The 18,065-nt window shown below is 41.0% G+C and overlaps 1 protein-coding gene across 1 annotated transcript in view; it reads right to left on the bottom strand.

Annotated features, from left to right (window-relative positions):
• Positions 1 to 493: 493 nt before the first annotated feature.
• The window catches only part of LOC148041317 (P-loop containing nucleoside triphosphate hydrolases superfamily protein), a 117,310-nt gene continuing 99,738 nt past the window's right edge, over positions 494 to 18,065 (bottom strand). Inside the window, exon 7 of the mRNA XM_087678907.1 lies at positions 494 to 904. Coding sequence (XP_087535033.1) covers positions 601 to 904 — 304 coding nt within the window. The 3' untranslated portion in view covers positions 494 to 600. The remainder of the gene's footprint in view (positions 905 to 18,065) is intronic.

Here is an 18,065-nt window from a genome sequence, read left to right as displayed (position 1 = left end):
GATGCAGCAAGACGTCGAATGAAGTTCATTTAATCATTTTGTATGTGGAGGTAGTGCAGAACTAAATGCTGTCGTTAAGCTCGAGATGGATTTAACAGGATTTATTTATGCTGTCTAGACTTGCACTGGTATTTGAGCTTTGGATATTCCCAGCCATCTCCGTCTGGTCTATCAAGTCTCGACGTAATGCTTTCTTATGTAGACATTCTCAGACAATGTCCATCTTCCTCTCTAGTGTGCCGCCATGTTATTTGTAAATTTCACTTTGACTCGTTTTGCACATCCTCAACTTGTTTTCTTTTATCTGTTGATTCAATCTTCTTCATTGACATGCATTATGGCTCCGGCCTCAATTTGTGACAAGGTAGCATTGTGGTGCAATTCAAAATAAATGTGCAGTTACACATCGGTGAAATCTTTCATCTATGAACATAGAACTCAAGAACAACTTAGATAACTTCCTTTTTTGCAATCAAATCATTGGAAAGAGAACTTACGCAATCAAGCCATTAGAATTACCAACATAACAAGGGCACATTGTTTAGAATACAAGGTGTGCAATCTTCGACAGTGAGTACCAATCTGGAAGGAATATGATGATTACAGACCGTGCTGTTGCTGTTCTATAACTCTTGCTGCCTTTGCAAGCATGCTAAGGGAGGAAGGGACTGGCTGTAAACACTGCTCCATCACCTCAACCAGCTGAGGTGCCAAGGGAGCTGTCGCCCCACTACAAAAACTATGAAGCACACCAGCAACAGTGTGTCTTGCCATTCCTGTTAGAACTTCACAATACTTGGTTATAGATGACGGAAATTCATAGAGGATAATTGTTGCTACTGAAGCAACATTGATTTGGCCCAAAGCTTCTTCAGTTGATAACAGCACCTCGACTTGCCCTTCCCTAATGCATGATTTACAAAAAGAAGAAGCATTGATCAATGCAGCAATTGCCTTTTTGAACCTAATTCTAAAAGACATTTGTAAACATTATAATTTCAAAGACATACATCTCTGTGTATTCCTGAGACCGGGGGGAAAAACCTTGTTACAAGAGGATATGGGAGCAGATACAGTCTCACCACACATACAAACATACACCTTTAACTGATAGCATTCATCAGTACAATTAATATACGAAAGCATAACAGCTCTTCAGTAAAAACAGTGACTTTTAAGGCTCTCCAAACTGTCTAGAAAGTAAAATCAAGCCAGTTTTTTTGCTTTCCTAATGCATGCTGCCATCATTGTTAGATCTGCAGAGATCTAATGGCCCACTGTGTACAAGAGATGCTGAAAAAACAGTCAGTAATTACTGCAGCCGAAATGAAATGTCCGGTAGTGTCTATAGCTGAGAATAGCAATTAAAACGAGCATCTTACCAACCTCTAAAACTCCAGCAATAAATATCCACAGAAACCAGTATCTTTCCACTAACAGAAACCCGCATCCTATTTCCTTCACTCCAGAGTAAGAGGGTTGAGGGGTTGAGGGGTTGAGGGCTGCCTGTGCAGATAAAGGCAGAGCTGCTGAACTCAAGAGTATGCAGATGACACAGCCTTATACGTTGAGGATGATCAGTTGATGCTGGAGACTGAGATTGGCACTGGAGGTGGTTTTAACAGCAGCATGTGCAAAAATCAACTGCCATGAAGTCAGATGATTTTCTAACAGATCCTGGCTCCAGCACTGATTGGGGAGTTCACTTGGGCTTCAGATGGGTGAGGAGGGAGCAGACAGATAGATACCTTGGGTACTAGGTGGGACTCCACATCACAGAAGCCCAGCAGTTTGTGTATATGTTAGATTCCATCCGACAGAAGCTGACCCATTGGAGCTCAGCTCCGCTCTCCCTAGTGGGGTGATGTAAACGCCCCGAACAACGTAGTATGCTTAACAATTATGATATTTGCTCGTTTTCGAGATTTAATATAAAAGAGAATGAACACTTAAAACTGAAAATGAAAATTACTCACAAAATTACAACCATGAAAATGTAAAAGTAATGGAGACAAGATTGAGGGTTGAAGATGGGCAACCCCCCCCGAAGGAATGTATTTCTGCTCAACCCAAGTCCCTTAGGGAAGAGCTCAGTTACAATCAACCTGAGAGTGCGAAGAAGTAATTCTCACTCTCACAAGATCATGCAAATCACAAGATCATGCAAAGATGTACAAACACACATGCATTATCTATTATGCAATGATAAGAACTGATTTCTTTACAGTATGAGAGAAGAAAAAGGGAAATTCATCCTTTCTCCATCGTTGATCAACAGTACATGGATAGGGTTTTCTTCTTGTAGCTAAAATGAAAGAAAGAGCTCAAGAAGGAGGTGCTGTAATGAATTTACAGGCTTGCTATCTTGTAAAACAGCAGTGATAGAAGAGGGAATATGGAGAAATTTGATCATGGAGAAGTGGGGGATGATGATGGGGATGGATGGGGCCAGTTTCTGGCTATCTGTGGATGCTGTACATGAGTTTACAGCAAAGAAAAATGATGATCAATGAAGAAAAACGAGCTCTTATTTATAGGAGAGGGGAGAGCTAGTACAAAAGGGGAAAGTGGAGTAGCACAAGACAAGTGTCCAGCCACATGTCATGAGATGTGACAAGTGGTGGGACACTTGGAAATTTGTGTGACAAGTGTCTTGACACTTGTGTCTTCTCTATGGCCTTCCTTTTTGGGTTGAATACTGTCAAGAATAGAAACAACCAAATTTAGTAAGCACAGTCAGAGTACAGAACTTACTATTTTTAGAATGTCATCCCTATTTTTTAGGACTAGCATTTTTAGGCTAATTCGAGGCTCCTAAATTTTAGGAACCTCCTAAAATTTAGGGACCTCCCCAATATGGGTGTCATATGAAAGCTTTTTCCGTGTACATCGCAAAAATGGTATCCGAATCTTCATGTGACTTTCCTATGCAAAGAAATGTGCATTTCAAGCTTTCAGCCCACACATGCACATTATACAAGCATTTCATGATCATGCCATCTTGTTGATTGTAACTGTTTATTCTGGTGGATCTAGCCCACACTTCAAGGCATCAATCCTTTCTGTGTGCGAGTCTAACCCTGATATGCGTGAGTTCTAGTCACAGGCGCCCAATCGAGTCATATAGGTGGAAGTGTGAACTATCTTTTCTCTAACCCACCGCGTGGGTCCACCATAACATGTGACCACTCATCAGTGGCCAGCTCCAATGCACTTTTCTTTATATCTAATTAGTGCAAAGGAAATAAATTTAATAAATCATTATATAGACAAATTAATGAAAAAGGATACAAATTCTGTTTCTATAGAGTTGTGACAGCCCTCTGGCTTTTATTCAGTTGTCCTCAGCTGAAAAGCTTCTTGATATTGCTGTAGAATATTTGGGTAATCCTTCATGAATTTTTCATCTACCCACTGTGCATCTGTTGTGGGTAGATTCTTGAATTTTAGTAAGAATTTTCGTGTCACAAGGCCATTTCTCGTGGTTCGATCCTTGAGAAACAAAATCTTTTCAGGTTCCAAGAGTTGCTCTGTCTCTTCAACTTCTGGGGGATCTTCAGTAATGGGTTCCTTTGGTTCTGGTCCTATGTAAGGTTTTAGCAAACTTACATGAAAAGCATTGTGTATTTTCCAATGAGCAGGAAGCTCAAGTCGATAAGAAACTTCATTTATTTTCTCAATCACTTTGAAGGGTCCAAAGTATCTACTGGAGAGCTTTGGAAAAGATGAATTTTGACGAGAACCTTGTTTGAGCCTGCTTTTATCAAACTTTAGCAAGACATATTGACCTTTTTCAAAAGCCAAAGGTCTTCTTCGTTTATCTGCTTGCTTCTTTTGTCGCTCTTGGGCAACTTTGATAGTGGCTCGAACTTGATCCATTGCGGTTTTTAAATCTGAAGCAAACTCATCAGCAGCAAAAATCTTATCTTTAGTGCGAATAATTGGAGGAGGAATCACTTTACCCTGTACTATTTCATTTGGAGCTTTCCCTGTGGATGAGTGCACTGTATTGTTGTAAGCAAACTCCAATAATGGAAGATATTTCTCCCATTGTGACTTATGTTCACTAACATAAGCTTTCAACATGTCCAAAAGAGTGAGATTCATCACCTCTGTTTGGCCGTCAGTTTGAGGATGAAAAGCTAAGGAGAACTTTAAAGTGGTTCCCAAATTCTCAAATAAAGCACGCCAAAAGTTACTTGTGAATTTGGAGTCTCTATCTGAAATGATCTCAGAAGGCATACCATGTAATCTGAAGATATGTTGAATGAAAAGTCTTGCAGCTTGTGCGGATTTCAATGTTTTATGACATGGAATAAAATGTGATTGTTTGCTGAATCTATCAATTATGACCCAAATCATATCATGACCTTGAGGTGTTCTTGGAATACCTGAGATGAAATCCATTGTGATAGATTCCCATGGATCTTTGGGCACTGGAAGAGGTTGCAACAATCCTGGAATCTTCTGCCTATCATATTTGGATTTTTGGCATACCAAACAAGCCTCAATGAAGTTATGTGTATCTTTTCGTAATGTTGGCCAATAAAAGTAGCGCTCAATTGCACTTAGAGTGGCTGCCCTCCCTCTATGCCCTGCATAAGGGGGTTCATGACTTTCTTTAAGCACCTTTTGTCGAACAGGAAGAGTGATACAAAGGCGATTGTTCATGAGAAGGTAACCATCTTTGATGGAATAATCTGGATGAGAACCTCCTTGCTGTAAATTTGACCAAATTGCTGCAAAATCAGTATCTTCATCATAAGTATTCTTCATCGTTTGAAAATCTTCATGATGAGCCACTGTAATAGTTGCAATACGAGGCACTCTAGAAAGTGCATCAGCAACTACATTTTGTTTCCCTAGAGTGTACATAATTTGAAAATGAAACATAGACAAGAAATTTTCCCATCTTCCATGTTTCTCCTGCAAATGCTTTTGAGTCTTGAAATACTTCAAGCTTTGATGATCGGTTTTAATAAGGAATTCATTGCCTAAAAGATAATGTTTCCATATCTTTAAAGCATGAACCACTGCTAAGAGCTCCTTTTCATAAATGTCATACCTTTTCTCCACATCATTTAGACGGCGGCTTTCAAAGGCCGTAACGGCATGGCCTTCTTGATTTAGCACTGCACCAATACAATCACCGCAAGCATCTGCTTCCACCACAAATGGTTTTACCAGATCTGGAATGATAAGAACAGGTCCAGAAGTAAGAGCTGTTTTCAGCCTTGTGAAGGCTGCCTTCTCTTTTTCCTTCCATTGGAAAGAGATCGTCTTCTTTGTAAGGTCATGAAGTGGAGAAGCCATATGTGCAAAATACTTGATGAAGCGGCGGTAATAAGAACATAAGCCAAGAAACGATCGCACCTCATGTACATCACGAAGATGAGGCCATTCTTGGATTATCCTGATCTTTTCAGGATCCATCTGAATCCCTTCAGAAGAGATGACATGCCCAAGGTAATTTATTTTATGCATGAAAAATTCACTCTTTTTACCATTTACCAAGAGTTGATTTTGTTGTAGTAATTGTAAAACAATTTCCAAGTGTTGATGATGATCCTCTTCATTCTTGCTAAATACAAGAATATCATCAAAGAAAGTACCGACATATTGTCGATGCTCTCTAAAGATGCGCTCCATCATTCGATTAAAGGTGGCTGGTGCATTGGTTAATCCGAAAGGAACCACCAAGAATTCATAAAGACCGTATGAAGTGCGGAAAGCAGTTTTGTGTACATCTTGTGGTATTACCCTAATTTGGTGATAACCACTCTTTAGATCAATGCGGCTGAAAACCTTTGAGTCTCCTAGACGATCCAAAATGTCATCAATTCTGGGAATAGGAAACCGATTCTTCACAGTGATTTTGTTGAGGGCTCGATAATCAATGCACATCCTGAATGTGCCATCTTTCTTTTGAACAAGAAGAACCGGTGAACAAAATGGTGAGCTACTTTGCCTAATTAGCCCACGGTTGAGTAGGTCTTCGACTTGCTTTCTGATTTCTTCTTGTTGAGGACGGCTCACACCGTATGGTGCTATATTAGGAGGAGAATTGCCCGGGATAATATCAATATGATGGTCTTCTGGCCTTTCTGGGGGAAGCTGATAAGGAAGATCTTCCAAAAAACAATCTTTATACTTTTCCAAGAGCTGATGTTGCTCTTGGTTTTCAGCATTCATATTATCTTTTACATCAGTGACATAAAGCAGACAACATTGAACACAATCCTTAATTGCTCTAGAGACTTGCATATGGCTTACCATAGGTATGGTGTCTCCAGAAACTCCAGCTTGTGGTGAGTTCTATCTTCTTTTTCTGAGAGAAGATGGTTGAATCTACTCTATGATTCCAGGGCATGCCAAGAATCACATCACAACCATCAAGGTCTCCGATACAGAAGGTATCTTCGTCACTATAGCCTTGAATTTGAAACTTGAGCTTGCCAATGTAGGGTATCACAGTCTTCACTGTGTCACCTTCATCAGCATTTAAAGCTTGGCGAACTTCTGCCGGAGTGTCCATCTCTTCATTCTTTAATCCAAGCTCTTTAGCTAATTGCAAGGAAATGATATTTTCATTCGCCCCAAGATCTATCAAGAATAGTGCTTGCTTACCTTGCAACTGTCCCCAAGCTTTTAATAATTTGCGAGTCTCTGGAGTGTGAGTTGTGTTTGCAACTACATCACTAATAGCATTGATTTTCACTGGCGACTTAGGCTTGTTGTCAGAAACCTTGCTTTGTCCCTTGTTTGGACATTGCTTCGCTATGTGGCCTATTTGTCCACATTTAAAGCACTTCCCTTCTTTCATGAAGCGTTGCTTTTCCTCTTCGGAAAATTGCTTTGCTTGTGGGTATACATTGGAGCGAAATTGAGGAGCATTAGGAGGTGCATAGGGCTTCATCTTCTTTTGATTTGATGGCTGCTTTTGCCACTGTTTTTGTCCTTCATTTGGGGCTGAATACTCCTCATCATCAGCTACTCTCTTCTTATCATTCTTTTGGAATGATTTATTGCCATTGTGCTCCATTTCCCATGTCTCAGCATGGTCAATGAGTTCCCTGAGACTAGAACAAAGATAATGATTAAGAGCAATACGAAGTTTAAAATGCAAACCTCCTTGAAACTTCCTAAGCTTTTCCGAACTGCTGATCTTCTTGAAATGTTGGACCTTCAAAAGTAGCTCCCAAAATCTCTTGGTATAGTCACCAAGTGACTCATTTTTCCTTTGCCAAAGCCGATCCCATTCCATTTTTACATCTCTTTTGAAATGAACAGGAAGAAATTGGCTTTGTATCAAGCAAACAAAGGACCGCCATGATTTTGGGGCAGCATGATCATATTCCAACCCCGTCCACCAAGTATGGGCTAAGTCGGTTAAATGTAAAGCTGCAAACTTAATCTTTTCTTTTTCTTTATACTTGTCACGACCATACAAAATTTGAAATTGACGAATAAACTTCAGAAGAAGATCAGGATTTCGGGAACCATCATACATACTGAACTTGATCTTCTTTTCAAGTTGAGATAGTGACTTAGTCTTCTTCTTCTTCTTATGCCTTCGTCCATGCTCGGATCTTGAGGTTGAAGATGATGAAGTGCTTGATGGGGATGAAGATGGAGACGAGGGTGAAGAATGTCCACGCCTTTGACGATGATGAGGTCTTCCACGAGAAGGGTGTGACTCTTCATTACTAGAAGAGGATCCATCAGAATAAGCGCCAGATGACTTTGAAAAAGAGGATGAGCTTCGACGCGATCTCTTTCTTTGTCTTGAAGTAGAATGGGACTGCCTCTTAGAAGTAGTTGGACTTCTTGATCGGCTCCTTTCATTGGTATGGCTTTGTCTCCTTGAAGTAGATGGGCTGCTTTCCTTGAATTCTTTGGGATTCTCAACTTTTTCCAGTTTGAGAAGTTGCTCACGAATTTGCTGATTCTCCTCTCTAAGACTTTGAATGACTTGAAGGATAGCACTCGATTGATCCATTGAGACTAAAGAAAAAAAATATGCTCAAGCACTCAATGCAAGGGCTGGAAACAAACAAACTTATAGTTGTAAGCACTACCAATGTTGGGGGTGAGGACCGAGCCAAAGCTCTGATACCACTGTAAACGCCCCGAACAACGTAGCATGCTTAACAATTATGATATTTGCTCGTTTTCGAGATTTAATATAAAAGAGAATGAACACTTAAAGCTGAAAATGAAAATTACTCACAAAATTACAACCATGAAAATGTAAAAGTAATGGAGACAAGATTGAGGGTTGAAGATGGGCAACCCCTCCCGAAGGAATGTATTTCTGCTCAACCCAAGTCTCTTAGGGAAGAGCTCAGTTACAATCAACCTGAGAGTGAGAAGAAGTAATTCTCACTCTCACAAGATCATGCAAAGATGTACAAACACACATGCATTATCTATTATACAATGATAAGAACTGATTTCTTTACAGTATGAGAGAAGAAAAAGGAAAATTCATCCTTTCTCCATCGTTGATCAACAGTACATGGATAGGGTTTTCTTCTTGTAGCTAAAATGAAAGAAAGAGCTCAAGAAGGAGGTGCTGTAATGAATTTACAGGCTTGCTATCTTGTAAAACAGCAGTGATAGAAGAGGGAATATGGAGAAATTTGATCATGGAGAAGTGGGGGATGATGATGGGGATGGATGGGGCCAGTTTCTGGCTATCTGTGGATGCTGTACATGAGTTTACAGCAAAGAAAAATGATGATCAATGAAGAAAAACGAGCTCTTATTTATAGGAGAGGGGAGAGCTAGTACAAAAGGGAAAAGTGGAGTAGCACAAGACAAGTGTCCAGCCACATGTCATGAGATGTGACAAGTGGTGGGACACTTGGAAATTTGTGTGACAAGTGTCTTGACACTTGTCTCTTCTCTATGGCCTTCCTTTTTGGGTTGAATACTGTCAAGAATAGAAACAACCAAATTTAGTAAGCACAGTCAGAGTACAGAACTTACTATTTTTAGAATGTCATCCCTATTTTTTAGGACTAGCATTTTTAGGCTAATTCGAGGCTCCTAAATTTTAGGAACCTCCTAAAATTTAGGGACCCCCCCAATATGGGTGTCATATGAAAGCTTTTTCCGTGTACATCGCAAAAATGGTATCCAAATCTTCATGTGACTTTCCTATGCAAAGAAATGTGCATTTCAAGCTTTCAGCCCACACATGCACATTATACAAGCATTTCATGATCATGCCATCTTGTTGATTGTAACTGTTTGTTCTGGTGGATCTAGCCCACACTTCAAGGCATCAATCCTTTCTGTGTGCGAGTCTAACCCTGATATGCGTGAGTTCTAGTCACAGGCGCCCAATCGGGTCATATAGGTGGAAGTGTGAACTATCTTTTCTCTAACCCACCGCGTGGGTCCACCATAACCTGTGACCACTCATCAGTGGCCAGCTCCAATGCACTTTTCTTTATATCTAATTAGTGCAAAGGAAATAAATTTAATAAATCATTATATAGACAAATTAATGAAAAAGGATACAAATTCTGTTTCTATAGAGTTGTGACAAGTGAGCTCTAGTGGTCAATCAGATCCAGTTGGCAAAAGCCTGGTATATGGTTTCATGTTGGTGTCTCTCCCTCCCCTTATATTTCTCAGTTAGGCCATTTGGTTCAGATTCTGGAACGTCCTGTGCTCGGTCTCAGCCAGGTCTAACAAGCCAAGGTGGCATGGTAGACTCTCAACAAACATGGCTCAAAGTGAGGCTTGGGAATTATAGATTCAGAGTATCACAGCCAGGCCCTTCTAGGAAAGCTGGTGGTCTGAGAACTCATGCTAGGTGGGTAGAGTTGGAAGCTTCTGCTTCTTTCATGAGGCTTTTAGGAGTATCATCATCAACTCGGAAGACACTGCAAACCATCGCTAAGGTGGATTTCCACCACAGTGCCAACCACCATCCCCAAATCATCCTTCCTTCACAGCTTATTACGAACGTTGCAAAGCCTACAGAAGGTGTTAAGAGCAAAGGCCCCCATGTTCTCAGGAGAAGATTAATAAACAGCCACTCTTATGGAATCTGTAGGTCAGGAATAGAGACAGGCTGTAGCTGGAGGAATGCAAGCACACTCAATGGGCCAGATGGGAGACCGAACCTGCCTATTCCATCAAAGTTTGGACTCTGGAGAGAGATTTGCAGGGATGCAGATTTGGAGATCCTTCAACAGGTAGTGGGAAGAAGCAGGAGTGTAAAGATGAGATGACTAGAGATTGATGTAGTGATACCACATGGAGTGGTTTGCACAAACCCCCCCCAACCAACACTAAGATCCTGTGCATCCAAGTGTTGGTCAGATAGCCTAGTCTCAACATCGGGCATCCCTGTGCAAGTAGCAAGTGGAGTCAGAGGCATAACAAGTTCTTCACTGTATATGAGGATGGCAAGTTAGCACTCACGAGAGGACAGCATGGATTAGCCTTCCCTGATCTCCTTTGGAGGAGGATCCAAGTCATAGGACTCCAAGGGGAGCCATGGAACCTTGACCTACATCTCCACCATGTTAAACGTCCAAGAGTGGTAGCTTTGGATCCAGGAGGGCCGCTTTGGATGAATCTTGTTTCTAGGTATATTCAGTACACGATACAATCATGGTGTCCCTACAAGTATGGGTTGATGAAAAAATGGAAATGTTTTTGAAGAATGACCATGAAGTTACAAAGAGATTTCGGTGTTGTAACAAATCATGGAGGCAAAGGAGTCTATATGACTATGAAAGGCATCATGTGCCCATTTTTTAAGTATTCTATATAGCATCTTTATGAGCCATGGGAGGCTATTATCAATATTGGGCACCGAGTTATCATCTTGCTACTGAGTATTCAACAACTGCAGTCATCATGACTATTCATGACCACCAGTATGCGTGGCATGGCTAGTCTAGCACTGCTCAGGACAGCCTGTGAAGTCATTTTCAAGCTGACCAAAGGCATTGTGATGTGAGAGAAAGCATGTCATTTGAATGGCAGTGAGGAAGAGACCACCCTAGCATGTGAAATCAAGGATTGAGTCAACGGCCAGAATTACATGTAATCTTGAAGAGGACTGAGAGAAGCATGAAAAACAAGACTGATCTGAGCCAAATTTATGCATGGTCTTTGGGAAAGGGAGACAGAGATCTCATGTGTATGGAGGAGAAGACAGCCATTTAATAGAAACAATCAAGCAAGGAGAGAGAAGAAGTACAGAAGAGAAAGTGCAGCGGCTTGTGTGTGTGTGTGTGTGTGTGTGTGTGTGTGTGTGTGTGTGAAAGAAAGATACATAGTAATGAGGGGGGCCGGGGCACTCCAAGTCCGTGAGCCCAAAATATATACTCATGTCTATCCTTTGCCTTGTCTATCAAATCTTATCATTCACGGTCTAAGTAAGGAAGAAGGAAACATGTGTAGAGGAGAAGTGTTTGAGGAGTGAAACCCTATCCACAATGTTTGTGGGCAGGAGTAAGAAGAAGAAAAGATTCAAGAAGTCATGTTATTCATGGCTTGAAGATTGAAGACATGATTATAGAACTCCAGATAGACAATAGCTCCGTGCTTGTCCAAGGTGCCATCAGCCAAGTATTGGGTCTTATAGACCCACTTCACACCTATGACCTTCTGCTTTCCTAGATGTGGAACCAACTTCCAACTTTGTTTTTGCTCAATAGAATTAAACTCCTCCTGCATAGCACAATGCCAAACATCCTATGCTAGAGCCTTCTCAATGGTAGTAGGCTCACAATCCTATAGTGTCCTCGACATAAAGGCTATTGTCAAGTGCGTGAGGATCGAGGCATAGTGCAGCTAAGATATGCACAATGAGAGAGGGAGAGAGTGCAGAGTAGAGAGTGAGAGCACGACACTCAATGTGTGGGTACAATGGTGAAGTATACCACTTTAGGTTTTTTATAATATATATAAAGTACAAGTGTAAGGGTGCGTGCACACCCAAACAATGTAAAAGGCACAATGAGCCTTTATTCCCAACAACCTCCAACCTACAGGCAGCGTGCCTAAAGGTAGAGGAAAGGATCAGCTAAGTCTATATATATACAAAGCTGAAATACACATATACTATCCAACCCCCATCATTTGGCGATAATGAGCAAACTGCTTTGTCGGAAGACCCTTTGTGAGGTGGTCTACAAGACTATCATCTGTATGTACCTTTACCAACTCAATGCTCTTGCTGTAAAGTACATCCCTCATAAAGTGATACCTCACATGTATATGCTTTGTCGTTGGATGAAAGACGAGGTTTCGTGCTAGCATGATAGCACTATGATTGTCACAGTAGAGGATAGGAGCCTCTGTAATGCCAAGCTATCTCACCAGACATGAAAGTCATAAAGCCTCCTTGCATGCCTCAATGGTTGGCAGCCACATACTCTGCCACTGTAATAATCAATGCAACATACTTCTGCAACCTCGATATCCAAGAGACTGCTGCCCCTGTGAACGTAAACACATATCTTAAAGAGTAGACTTCTTGCAGTCAAGGTGACCAGCATAGTCTACATCCGTGAAGCCAACAACAGACGACTTCTGCTTCCCAAAGCAGATACACAAGTCCTTGGTGCCCTTAAGGTATCTCATGATACCCTTTACTACTTCCCAATGCTTTTTGCTAGGATATGCCATGTACCTACTAACCACTCCCACCGCAAATGCAATGTCAAGATGTGTAGCAACCATAGCATACATCGAGCCAACAACTAAACCCTAAGGAATCTTGGCCATCTCAGCCTTTCCATCATCAGATGTAAGGCTATCATCTGCACTAAGTTTCACATACAAAGACAATAGTACACAGATGGCTTTCCCCCCCTCCATATTGAAGCACTACAAAACCTTAGTAACATGCTCTTGTTGTGACAAATAGAGAAGACCCTTTGATAATGTCCCTGAGTATACACATGCCGAGAATATGATTGGCCTCACTAAGATCCTTCATATCAAAGCTACTGTGTAAACTTTGCTTCAAGGAGTCCAAGTCATGAACATCCCTGCTTGCAATCAACAAGTCATCCACATACAAAACCAAGAGAATAAGGTTGCAATCTCTTGCCTTCTTGGTGTATAAGTAGTGATCAAGTAAAGATCTATGAAATCCTTGAGATTGCATAAATGTATCAAATTTATGATACCATTCTCATTGTGCATGTTTCAGCCCATACAGACTCTTGTTGAGTTTACATACCATGTGTTTTTTCCCCTTTGCAACAAAACCCTCAAGCTGCTGCATATAAATCTCCTCATGTAGATCACCATGTAAGAAGGCTGTCTTGACATCCATCTGTATTAGTTCCATATCTTCAAATGCAACCAAGCTCAAAATGGTTCGCAAAGTAGTCATTTTGACTACAAGAGAATATATTTCATCAAAATCAATTCCATGTTCTTGCTTGTACCCTTTAGCAACCAGTCGTGCCTTGTACTTTGGCAAAAAACCAGAAGTGACTTTCATTTTGTAAACCCGTTTGCATGGTAGCACTTTCTTCCCTCTAGGCAAATACACCAAATCCTCCAATGCCATTTTTCATGAGAGATTCCATCTCTGATAGCATAGCTTTATGCCATTTCTGGCTATCTTTTCTGTCCATTGCTTCCTCGAAGCATGAGGGCTCACCACAATCTGTCAACATGACATAATGAGCCACATAATTGACATCCTGCAAATCTGCATTAATAACTTGTTGTTCTACAGGTTCAACATGATGTACAACTGCTTCTGATTGTTCCAAAGGCATCTGTTCTTGCTGAATTTGTGGTACATCATGGGCAATATCTTGCTCATCGTTTTCAGTATTATTCCCTCCATTTTCAAGGACGTTTACAGCAGGTATTTGCTTCTATGTAATGAGCATTATTTGCTGTCCTGTCAGTGCATTCTCCCGAAATACAACCCTTCTGATCTCCTCTACCTTTTCGGATTGTTTGTGGATGCGATCTTCCCAGAAGAAAACATCATTGCTGCATACTACTTTCCTTTTCTCGAGATCTCATAGTGGATCCCCCATTTCACCCTCGTCATTATATCCAGGGAAAATACATTTACAGGACTTTGACTCAAGTTTGCTACATTCTTCCTTGCAAATGTGCACAAATGCCTCACAACCAAACACTCTCAAGTGAGCATACAAAGGTAGCTTACCTGACCATGCTTCTTGAGGGACCCCCCCCCCCAAAGACATGTTTAGTGACCGATTAATCAAGTGTACGGCTATCATAATAGCCTCTGCCCAAAATCCATGAGGTAAAGCAGTATGTGACAACATGGTACAGACTCTGCCTTGAATGGTCCTATCTATACACTCTACAATACCATTTTGGGGTGGATTGTGAGAGGCAGTGAGCTCTCTTTAATCCCTTTGTTGTCAAAAATTTCTTGAAAGTCTTTGGACACATATTCCCCACCATTGTCAGAGCGAAGACACTTTACTGTCTTGCTGGTCTGACTTTCAGCAAAGTACCAAGAATTTTTTAAATTTATCCAAGGCCTCATCCTTACGATGAATTGAATAAACCCATACTTTGCGTGTGGCATCATCAACAAAAGTAATGAAATACTTCTCCCTCCCTAGAGATAAACTTGACATCTCACATATATCTAAGTGTATCAACTCTAAGGGTGAAGACTTTAGAGAAATAGATTTTTTATGTGACGTTTGAGCATGCTTACCATAAATACAATGATTACATTATTCAAATTTAGCATATCTCAAAGACGGCAAACAACCCAAACAAGAAATCACTTTTATTCCAGTTTGACTCATGTGTCCTAACCGGCTATGCCACAAAGAAACACTTGGTTGCTCGATTATGGCAACTACATGGTCACGCACGCTAGATACATGTAAAGGATACAAAGTATCACTTTTGGAGCCCTTGGCAACAATGCGAGAGCCCTTACAAATTTTCCATTTGCTATCCCCAAAGATGGTGTGATAGCCTTTGTCATCTAGCTGCCCTGTGCTTATCAAGCTCTTCTTGAGCTGAGGTACATGCCTCACATTATGCAAAACAAACACGGAGCCATGCTGAAATTCCAATTTCACACTGTCAATGCCTGTAATTTTACATACGTAGTTATCCCCCAAGTGGAGAACACTACATGTACCACCATTGTAGTCAAAAAACCACTCATGATATGGTGTAACATGAAAAGATGCATCTAAATCAAGTATCCAAGTGTACATGTCATCCTCAAAACCTACAATCAATACATGTGCACTCAAAGAAGTAGCGAAAAGTACATCACTGCCACTGTCATTTTCATGAGTGACTACATTTATCTCCTCTATCTTCACACTGCTTTTCTTTGCAAGCTGATTATCTCTTTTCTCAGCCTTGTTGTCTTCAGTGTTTTTATTTTTGCCTCTCTTTCTTCAATTGAAAACAGTCCCGTTTGTAGTACCCTTTCATGCCACAATGATGACACTCCACATATTTCCCACGAGACTTGCTATATGCTCTATTTTCAGAACTACCCTTTTGCTGAAATCTTCCCCTAGTGTGCAATGCATTAGAAGACTTGTTTGCTGAATTATTTTGCTTGTTGAGTTTTTCCATCAGCAAAGAACTCTCCACATCAAAATATAACAGCTGAGTGTTTTGAGTTACTCAAAGCTATCCTGAAAGTATCCCAACTTTCAAGCAAAGTGCATAGCAAGAAAGTAGTATTGGACTCATCATCAATATGGAAATCCAAAGCAATCAATTGACTGAAAATTGAGTTGAACTCATTCAAATTTACAGACATGGTTGTACCTTCCTTCATGCAAAAGTCCAACTTTTTCAGCCAATAAACTTTGCTAGCTGCGCTTTTCTGAGCATACAATTCTTCAAGTCTTTGCCACATTACATGTGTTGAATTCAGCTTCTCAATGTTAAAAAGCAAGTTGTTTGACATAGGGAGCTCAATGGTAGAGCATGCAAGCTCATCCAAATCATCCCACTCTTCTTGTTCCATGCATGTTAGTTTTATTCCCTTCGCTTTGATGGGCTTTATTTGTTTCTTCTACGCCAAGACATTGTAGCACTATTTTTGCCATATTACAAAATTATGTGTACCTTCAAGCTTCTTAATGTGCAAAAGATTGCTGCTGTCACTATTTCCAGCCATGATTTGCAGCAGTAAATTGGCTCAAAAGTCAACAAATGCAAGCCCAAATGTTACACAAATGACCATGGTATACTGTGAGTACCAACCAGCAGTGAAAATCAGGGAATTGCAGAAATTTCAGATCCACAAATTGATTTCCAGAATTAGAGAATGTCTGCTACTACACTCCACAAGAAATTCCCGCCACATTTAGAGGCCAATGCATCAATTGTATGTGATATGCCCAAAATTCCATTGCAAGTACTGCTCCAAAAGCATTCTCAGGCACAAATTTGACAATTTTGATCAAAAGCCCCAAAGTTTCAAAAGGAAATCCATCCACATTGCATCTATACATGTACCCAAGTGCATATACCATGCATTCTTGCACAAATTGATGAGATTGTACAAAAGCCCCGATTTTCTCGCGTCTAATGTACACAAATTTCAATGAAATTGAAAAAAATTCACTAAAATGTGAAAAGCCCCAAATTTTCGAGACAAATGTGCACCGATTTATGTCAGATTGTCTTGTTTTGCATCAAAGTCCCCAAATATGAGAAAAGCCCCAATTTTCTAGGTCAAAATCGCACATTGTGCTTGGGCATGCGAATGTTTGGCAATGAGCGAAGGAAAATTTGCAGAAAACAAATAAAAATTGGCAAAAGATTATCCGTCGCATGCTGCTCGCCTCTGTTGACTTGCCCCGTTGCCTATGACCTGCCGCCCATCGCGTCCGCCTAACTGCGCTGCATGCATATCACTTGCCTAGTCACGTGTCGCCTAGTCGCCTGCTCACTGCACCTGTCGACTGCTTGATCTTCGCCCATTGATCCAACTGCCTTCGTCACACAATCACCTACTCACGTCAACTACTGATTCTGACCTGCGCCTGCTAGACACCGACGACTACTGCCGACACTTCACCCTTGAGGTCGCCTGATCAGCCTTCACCTTTTCCAGCCTCGAGAAGCATGCACTCCTTGCGCTCTAATACCAATTTGTTGTCGATGCACGAGGATCGAGATAGAGTGCAGCTGAGATATACACAATGAGAGAGAGAGAGAGAGAGTACAAAGTAGAGAGTGAGGGAGAGAGTAAGAGCACAACACTCAATGTGTGGGTACAATAAGGAAGTGTACCACTTTAGGTTTTTGATAATATACATAAAGTACAAGTGTAAGAGTGCATGCACACCCAAACATCGTAAAAGGCACGATGAGCCTTTATTCCCAGCAAAGGCATAGTTAACACAAAGTGAACTATCTTGCTTCGTTGTAGCTTGGCTGATATGCATGGGCTCGTGAGTGTCTCAGTAAAATGAGTAACTCCCAAATCCTTTATCTAAACCACCAAGAAACAACCACAAGCTGATTGTGCTGCAATGGAGACTTAGAAGTGTCACATGAGGCTATCGAGCTGAAGCACGCACAACCTAGACAGCTGATTGGTCTGAACATGTGGAGGCTGAAGGCTGAAATAGGCGCAAACTGCAAGACAGATGACGCTGAACAGCAATGGTGAATAGCCAAGACAAGTGATGCTAGCGGTTGAGAATAGATTTGAACAAGTTGCTGCTCAAAATGTGTCTGTCAAGCAGATTTCAAGAAGGCTGAAGCAATCAGTTCAGAGATGCCCAGGAGGTAGTAGGTGCATTAGGAGCAGCAAATGCTGAGTTCGAGACTCAATGGTGGCTAAGGCGGCAGCCACTGAAAAGAGGTATGGGTCAGAAACCACTATTAGGTTAGGGACACACACACAAAATGAACAAGTGAATAGCAAGAGAGAAGAAAGTACTTGAACCATCCACTATGTGAGAATGATATAAAAGTACAATCCCTTAGGTACAAAGTACCACACCCGCTGACAAGTGTTCACACTGGGAAAAAACCCTTCTCCGACTAGAAGGTAGAAATTGCCCGTGGATTACTGCAACATGAAT

Source organism: Lygodium microphyllum, chromosome 1, assembly GCF_053477565.2.
Source record: "Lygodium microphyllum isolate KBCC chromosome 1, Lygodium_microphyllum_v1.1.10, whole genome shotgun sequence".
In the NCBI taxonomy this organism is placed as follows: domain Eukaryota; kingdom Viridiplantae; phylum Streptophyta; class Polypodiopsida; order Schizaeales; family Lygodiaceae; genus Lygodium; species Lygodium microphyllum.
Note: the sequence above shows the minus strand (reverse complement) of the source record. Positions and strands in the feature narration are given on the sequence as shown.